The sequence below is a fragment of the Mytilus trossulus genome, chromosome 1 (assembly GCF_036588685.1).
Source record: "Mytilus trossulus isolate FHL-02 chromosome 1, PNRI_Mtr1.1.1.hap1, whole genome shotgun sequence".
NCBI classification, from domain to species: domain Eukaryota; kingdom Metazoa; phylum Mollusca; class Bivalvia; order Mytilida; family Mytilidae; genus Mytilus; species Mytilus trossulus.
In genome coordinates, this window is record NC_086373.1 from 7,998,048 (window position 1) to 8,007,401 (window position 9,354).

General features: G+C 30.4%; 1 protein-coding gene across 1 annotated transcript; it reads right to left on the reverse strand.

Moving 5' to 3' along the window:
* Window positions 1-573: 573 nt before the first annotated feature.
* Window positions 574-4,647, reverse strand: LOC134714203 (ceramide kinase-like). Its single transcript, XM_063575447.1, has 8 exons — window positions 4,540-4,647; window positions 4,117-4,287; window positions 3,727-3,849; window positions 3,316-3,379; window positions 2,638-3,005; window positions 2,119-2,325; window positions 1,704-1,888; window positions 574-1,234 (listed from the first exon to the last, which is right to left on the reverse strand). Exons 1-8 carry the CDS (start codon window positions 4,622-4,624, stop codon window positions 1,031-1,033), a joined length of 1,407 nt encoding a protein of 468 aa, XP_063431517.1. The 5' UTR covers window positions 4,625-4,647; the 3' UTR covers window positions 574-1,030.
* Window positions 4,648-9,354: the final 4,707 nt, after the last annotated feature.

Here is a 9,354-nt window from a genome sequence, read left to right on the forward strand (position 1 = left end):
TTATTTTACAATATTTAACAATGTATGGTGAAGTTCTGAATTCCAATTTTTTTTTAATCATCTATATGACTAAAATTTTTTTTTTATCAAATTGAGGATCAAAATATTTATCAAGGAACCCCCATCCCCTCTTTTTAAAGTCAAACGGTTGTTCTCAATCCGCAAGAAAACTGTCCGAAAAATTGCATTCGGTTCTACGTAATGAACATTTAAATGACACACAGTTTAAAAGTGTGAACAAATCGCATGTACAGGTAGCTAAACAAGGTGTATGAATGTGAACAAATGTAATGTGAAACCAGTGTGCATTACGGTAAACTAAATGTAAACATGTTTACTGTACATGACTTTTGGTGTGAACACGGCCTAATATAACCAGTTTGGTGTGTTTTCAATGTTGTGAACGCGTTTAATTCCGGGTAGATTTTTCATGTGTTCAGTTAGCAATTACAACATCATAACTGAAAACAACGTAGATCATGTAAATGTTAAAACAGATAATACCATGAGAAATGAGAATAAATGTCTATAGTTTCCATTCGATTTTTCCATAGTCTGATAACATATAAAGACATACAGATTATTTTTTCTGATTTTTTATTTAATTTCTACAACCTACATAGTAGAAACACGTAAAACAACATAGTTGCTACTAGCACAATCGTCATGTTTCTAATTTACAAATTATAACAAGCTGCATAGCAGTTACAGTTAGATTATGTCCACGTGGTCTTATGTTTTCATCATTACTATGGATCGGTATTGGTCCACGTCTATTCATATCAACGTATAGTTGTGCATAGTTTAGGAGGCTCATAAATACTCTCAAGTAACATCTACTCCATGTCGATCTTTCCTCGGCTCTGAGCAAACCTCGATTCTGTATTGTCTCTAAAAATACTCTTTAATGACATACACGTTTCATTCGAGACTTTAGAACGCTTTCTTTTCTTGAGGTACACGGCGGAATTTTCTGAACAGATATCCCAATGCTTTGGTGGCATTTGTTCATTTACTTGTCTACTGATGTTCATCCGAAAGCGTTTCCAAAGATCCTCACTGCTTTCTTGTGTAGCTTTACATCAAACTCAGGCTCTGTTAATCTAATGACCTCACCATCACAGTTCAGGTAGAAATCCTTTTGAAGGGTTTTCGTATTTTCAGAAACTGTAGCATTCAGCAATCGGACTTTATAACTAGAAACTTCGTGTTTGCTTACAAATTTGTAATCATACTGAAAAATTCAATGGAAAACTACTTAATCAGTTTTTTCAACTTGATATATTTATCACTTGAATTTAAATTACAAGTATAACATCGACTTAAAATGTGTGGTGCCTCATTGGCAATTATACCACATCTTCTTTGTATATATACAGAAGAAAATGTATCATTTTATTTAGTGTTTTGCAGATTTCCGTTCTGCATACCATTGTTGTTTAAAGCCATGATTTTTTAATCTCTTTTTGACTAATGAGTATTGATTCTCACTGTTGTTTTGTCCTCCAATTTTATAAATCATATCAACAGCCACTTGACAATTGGTTTTGTGTAGATTAAACATATCAAAAGTTTTATGCAGTTGTACTTCTTTTGATCTTTTACTGAAATATAATTCGTAATGTGTTCTTTGTTCAATTCAAAAACATATAAATTAATTTTAAATAGTGTTTAAATTTGCAGCTTTTTTTTATAGTACTTACACAATCGGTTTGTTCGTTTTTTACTTTGGTTAGCTGTGACACATGGTCTGACAATGTACATTTATGTGTGGTGTACACCATAAGTGAATCTTGTCCGAAACTTGGAGTCATTCTTCCTGATTTTTCTTTCATCATAACGGCATGTGTATCTACTGCATACACACGTCCTTCTTCTTTTTCACATTCTGGAAAACAATAAAGTATTTATTGTATAATTTGAAATTGCCTGTGTTCAAATTGAGCTGAAAAAGGTTAACGGTGGGTGCTTTAAACAATACAATGAAAAAAATTGACTAGCAATATTAAGGAAATCCTATGGAAATTGATTGACAATGTTTTTTATTTAACTTAAGTTTGATATTTAGAAGTAATTTGTTTTAGATTTTCAATCATATAATTATAGCTATAGACATACCTTGAATATCTGAACTGTCGAGTACACCTGGTGTGGATTTAGTTCGTTGTATTTTTGATTTACATGAAGGTATCATGAAGCCATTTGGAAGGGATACTTGTTTTCCTAATCCTTTAAATATTTTTGTCGCTTTATCCTTGTTAGCTGAATAATATTCTATCTCCACATCAATTTCCCTTCTCTTTAACATTGAAGCCACAGGGACAACTGATAAATAATAAGATACATTGTATAAGATATGTCACCGATAAATCAATACTTCAACAAATCATTGATAAAATGAAACGATAGAAAACAAATTCCTAATGCGAAATTTTGATAGTTTTATGATAATATTAAGATATACGAAATACAAATGCGTTTATACAAATTTTGGCTATCCATTTCGATTTACCATTTTCTTAAACTCTTTCTAAAAAGAATTTTTTTTTAATTAAACTTACAGATAGGAACTTTTTTTTTGTCATTTATTCCTCAACTGACTAAATCAGATTTCAATTATCAAAATATTATGCATACCATTATATCTCAACGGTCCCATCCACCGAAACTTCTCACAGTCGTGCATCATATCACCAAACAGTCCAAATCCAAGTATCAGTGCCGAATATGACAAAAGTTTGCCTCCTTCGTGAACACTACAAACGTTGGACTCGACGTTGCCACCAAGTAAGATATGGAGAACAGCAGTGCTTGCACATTTAGTCCCATGAAGATATTGAACAATCACGTTACCAGAGCCTGCTGGGATGATACCAATGGGGAGTGATGCTGACACAATGTCAGTATTGTGACAATTCACATTCACATTGTTGTCTCGTTGAACCCGTGTAATTAGTCCATTCATACACTCACAGTATAAACCATCACCACCTACTGTTACTATACTATAATTAAAAAATGACGTAAACATAAATTACAAATTCATTCGCCACAAGCAACAATGAAAAGTTGTATCATACATATATTATTAATGCTTTGCTGAATAAATGTTGTGTACAAGTTTTAATAAACAAATTATTTTAATAACTATCTGGGTTTGGATTTTTTTTCTTAGGATTACGTTATTTTTATTTTCTTTTCAAGTGAATACAAGATTTTGTCTTATTTATCCAAAACTTAATTTGAATCGATAAAATATTTTGTTATCGAAACATTAGCTTTTATCAATGGGATGTTAAAAACGACTTCACCTACCCGTCAATATTCGATAGATTGTAGTTCTTCAGGATATCCGTAGGCTCTTTTTGTTTTCTAGTTACTGCAATAAAAAATAAATAAACACTGTAGTAATAATGGATTGTTTTTACCCGCACCCTTTGTGTGTTAAAGGTCGATTCGAAATTCAACCTGTACGATTCTTGTTTTTTTTTAATGAACATATCTTTTATGAACTATACTGCAAAATGCAGGATTGATTCGAATTTTTTGTAAGTCTTGATGTCTAGTTCTTGAGAAAATGCAACCAGAATTTTTGACCACTGTACCCCCACTTTCGGGATGGGAATATAATTCGAATAATTAAAAACAAAATCAATATTTGTAAGCAAAATATGATAATATAATTCACAGAACATTAAAACAAAGTTTATAAATAAAAAGTCTTACCAATGATATCAGCTTTCACGCCACAGAGTTGAAATAAAGGAGCTGCAACTTTTTTGTATTTTTGTATTCCTTTCTTCTTACCACTATTTGGGTTGATTATTACTAAAAGCCTCCTTGGTCGATCTTAAATCGACAAAAAAAATATAATAAGACATTTGAACAAGCGATTGTCTATTGTCATATCAATTTATAATCTGTATAATCCATGCGTACCAATATTGACATGCTATTTCTTTCGTCAGTACATAACAATTAAATATCAAAAACAGTTTAGTTACATCTATATTATAAACAACCTTTTACAAGTATAATGTACAACTAAATTGAATACTATACAGCTAAAACATATTTAATTTTTGACTTCGATAAAACCGTTGTTTAAATAAATACCTTTTAATATGTGATCGATTTCACTTTGCAATATTTGTGCATCCTCTGCATCTCCATGAAGAACCAAAGTTTTCACTTTAAGATTCATATTTTTCTTCTGTATCACATAATGCACAGTTAGATTTGTACGTTCCAATACAGATTTTAACAGATACCGTATCTCGATAGACGCTGAAATTAAAAGTAAATAAATCGTTACTTCGGCTGTTTCTTTAAACGAAGGAAAGATGAAAAACATAAAGTTTTTGATTAACTACGTGTATTTTCTAGTATACTCGTAACACAATATGCATTTTTTCTTAAAATTCAGGAAAAAAACAATTAATATATACCGTTCGTGTAACAGTGAACAACACAAAAGTTATTTAAAGATTATACACTTGCGCATTACTTCGTTGAAATAAAATCAAAATTCTTTCGTACCAAGTAAATTATTTTCTTCACTTGCAATAGTCATCACATCTCCTTCCAAGCTCACATTGACACGGTTGTCGTTTAGGTAAAGCATTTTGTATTTTTGTATGTGTTTTAACAAAGTTAAATTAATTAAATGATTGTTGTATAGTCGTGTTCTCTTATATAGTATGTGAACAACGTAAACAGGTGAAAACCACGCTTCTATATATAGACCACTGGAAAAACTGACCTTGGTAGACGAACGGGAGTGATAACCGGAAAATATTGACCACGTGACTAACGATAGGTACATCCCCGTATGTTGCTTTATTTTTTTTTGATTGGTGTTTAAACATTTGAATATCGATCTGTTTATTGTAACAACTGTAATCATTTCATAGTCATGAATGGAAATTGTTGATGAGATTGGTATGAGCTCAAGTACAAAGCTTAGCACGACTACTATTCTTATAATATGTAGTGCAAATTATTAAAGATTATTTTCTTTCTACGCATTTCAACATCAAAGTCTAAATTTACTGTTTTATTCTGAATCAAGCTTAAGAAAGTATCTGACGATTGTAAATCTCTACCATTGTGTCATGACAACTACTGGAAGACTACGAGTCCCTAAGGATAAAATCTTCCCTGCGGCAAGTGCTTCTGCTCTGTAATAATAAACATGCAACAGTTTGACTGTAAATTATCAGAAGTATATGATTGCTCTTATATTTTAACTTCCTTAGATATTGTTTTGCTGTTCTGTTATATTCCTTATATTTATTTTGCATCTATTTAAATTTTTCTTTCCTTTTTATAAGGCTTCAATGTACTTGAGGAGCCTATCCCAGAAACAAGTGCTGTGCACATAAAAATGTTTATTGTATAGATGTTTATTCTGTTTGAAATAAAATAACAAATTGAAGCAAAAGTCTTTCTTTTCTTTAATATAATGTATCCTTGTAGCATTATTTGTAGTTTAATTAAATACAATTAATTATCTTTAAAACGTTGTTTTAAAAATAAGGGTAGGCGATTTTGATCAACGTCAACATTATTAAATAAATTCGTAGTTAATATCCAAATGCATAAAGTCATTGATAGAGTCGAGAATGTATGTAGTTACTCTGCATATGTATTTATCAGGCGTGCTATCATATTATCAAAAGAAAAGGAAGTTTTAAATAACTTGATTTTAGTTTCTCATATTTGAACAATATAATTCAGAGTATGATCCATTTCGTAGAAAAAAACTTATTCTCCTTTTTTTATTCAAATTACATTTTTAATTCATCTTTTGACACCTTTCACTTGTTTTTCTAGGGGTGATTTGTTTTAATTTTCTATATGAACAAAATGCTAAAAGTAAATTTTTCATACATTCGTCAAGTACATTATCGTTACATTGAATATTCATCAGAATAAGCAGATGTAGAAAATACGGTGCTTTGAAATTATTCATTGTTTTCTTATATACAACAACATAGATAAAAGTGGTTTAATACAGATAACAGTAGACAGCGGTGTCACTTCCATTAAATTCCAGTTGAGTTATATTACACGAATTGTCCCATCTGCCGTCTGGCACACATATTACCAAAACATATAAATGTCATTTTCTCTTCCGAAACCGGGTATGTTTTGGAAATTACTCATACATATCGAACAGCTAAAACTTAAATTTATCGAAGTGTGAATGCTTTGACATGTATTCGTTTTCGATTTTTGTATCAAATTCCTAAGTGATAAAAAGTCTGTATTTACTCTTATAATGAATCATCACAAAACTATGAACTACATGTTGTTGAATATTGACAAATGTTCAAAAAGTAAAATAACAAAATAACAATCTCTAAGGAAAATTCAATTCGGAAAGTCCCTTATCAAATTGCAAAATTAAACACAGTATTATTACGAAATAATGGTCTATAAAGAATGATGATAAACGAAACGCGTACTATACTTCTTGAATGCTTAATACACCTTTCTTACCTTTTATGTTTACAAAACTAAAACATTTTGCAAGTGGTGTAAAGACGTTGAAATCATGTCACTGAGATTATAAACAGCTCATGTATATATCATAAGTCATACTAAATATTTGATAAATACACATTGATACCCGTAACATAGCAACTTTAATGTGATTATATTGATTATCAACTTTTTGCAAAAATAAGAAGATGTGGTATGATTGAAAATGAAAAAAATGTCCACCAGATATCAAACGACGTAATATTCAACAACTACAGGTCACTTGTTAGCCAACAACAAAGTATTTTAATTGTTTTTTTAATATTGTTAGGTCAAAACTAGTGCTCTGACCGGACTTTTGTAATTTATTTACATACTCAAATTTTGCCAAGCCTCGCGATTGTTATTAACTATTGATTCTTGTTCAACAATGCAATATCAAAAGGAGTTCTTTCTTAATAGTTTACTTTACGAAACAAAGTATTTTAAATTCCCTTTTTCATTTCTTTCCAAATAAACTGATCTTTTACCCAGTGAATCAGAAATATATCCCGCTAATAGTTTCAATTATTTTAGTGGTTAGGATACATACAATATTTTGACATTCTTTCCCAATTTTTTTTTTTTTTACGTCTGCCTGTTTGTCTCTAGGATTGTTCAGTGTATCAATGACATTAACAATGCACAGATTCTAAAGATTGAGCGACATGAACCACAATCAAGATTTCCAAAAGTATTTTTCAAGAGTTGACCGTATTATGTAATTTGAGTGATCATCTGACCGAATGGCAAAATAAAATGAAGTTAAAAAAGAAATCTAATTTGGTAGCAACATGGAAAAACTAAGATGAAAAGACACTGAAATATTTAAAAAAAAAAAAAAGAGACTTTATTGTTCAGTAGAAGAATAACTGTCTGACAAATATCAATATAAAAAAAAAGCACAGATTAAGCTATAGGGACCAAATTGAAAACCAGAGCTGTTTATAGTCTGACAAAGATTTTAAAATTCCTACTACGCTAGTAACAACCGTCTCGTTACTTATGACAAGTGACTTTTTTTTCGATTTTCAGTTTTGATTGTCCCAGTGGTTTTGATTTTTTTTGTCATATAAGTAAACCTCCCTAACAGGGAAACACAACCATTAGATATGTAAGGAATATTTGAAGAAAGGAGAAATTGGTAATCCATAATGAAAAGAAATATACTGATATCAGCTGAATTATACAGGAACAAACAACTACACAGTTGTGATTAAAACAATTGAAATCCACTATCCTCCACATAAAACGAGACATAATGATACAAGGTTGGCATTTTAACTTTGATTTAACATCTATTATTTGATTCCAACGTTTTAAAAACCAACACTTATCAAAGTAATGACTTTGTCAGATATTATTTACGATTAGGCATGCGTTTAACTTAAGTCTGACATTTGTTGATTGTTACTTACTGTAAATGTTATTCATTAGTGAGGAAATTTAGTCCTTTTAAATTTATTTGAGAAGACCAATTACCCAAAATGTGTGAGTTTTTGAAAAATTAGTCAGAATAGTTGTTAGAATATTTGAATACGAGAAAACATTTTTTGTAGAAAAAAGCTATATAGCCTTAAGTATAGCCTGGTGAGCATGACACCACAAATATTTGCGCACAGAAATCTTTGTTGTGTAGAAAACAATACATTTTTTTAATGGTAAAACTACTGACAGATTGTTATGAAACGATATGCTATTTTTTTGACAATCTTTTTTTTTATCAATTTACATTTTTAAATAAAGATAATATGTCTCCAAACAGTACAACATAGGTGATCAATTTCTACCATTAAAGTCAGCGTTTACGATAAACTTGATTCATTTAAAAAAAACCTGATAACTGTAGATAACATACATCTGCATTTAGTCATTCATAAAATCAAAAAATCACCTAACTTAACTATATACTAGTACGTGCAGGATTATCAATAGAAAGACAGCTTTAAATGTTGAAGATTTCCCAGTGATTGCAGTTTCTCGCAATTGAGAACAATGACATGCAAACTATGACACATTACATAGAAAAGACTATGTATACCTTTTATATTAAAGTTACATTCTACCTGTTGCCTACTTGCAATTATTCTATGGGGGAGAAGGTAGAGGATACTCATTAACATTTTCATATCAACCATGTATTGTATAATAATTCTTAAATGCTTTGCATATTAGGGAATACGTTGATATGATTGGTCGAGAGAACTATCGGTAGTTGATCTTGTTGTTGGTTATTTTTCGATAGGCGACGTTGATCGATCTTCTTTTTGTAACCAATGTAAACAGGATGACGGCGATAATAACAACGAAGTTACCAAATTTATTTTCACTGCACGTTTATCGTTAAATAACATAAAAACATTCGTATGAACGATTAGAAGAGTTTTTGCAGTGTTCTTTTTATCAGATAGCAAAGGAGGAGGTTCAGTAAGACCCCTTTTTGACCCTAAAATATAGCAGTTTTACAAAACTGTTAAAATGTAATTTTAAGCTATTTACTGGAAAGAAAAATGCTTCTGCTACATAGATATGGGCTGTGTTTGACAATACAATGCACACATATCGGGTCCTAGCATCATTAAGTCATGATAAATTACTGAAATCTTCTCAGTTTTAGCATTTTAGTTAAATTTGAGACGGTTTCTGTCTTAAATGAAAGTGGCCGCATTCGTGTTCATTCATAATATTGAAATAAAACATCTGAAAAGTGAGGTTTTTGGCATACTAGTATTTGAAAGATTGTTTTCATATATAAGCATAAATCGGAGTGATTTTAATGACTAACTCAGTTAAAATCTTTCACATAAACTATTTGAATCAATTGACACT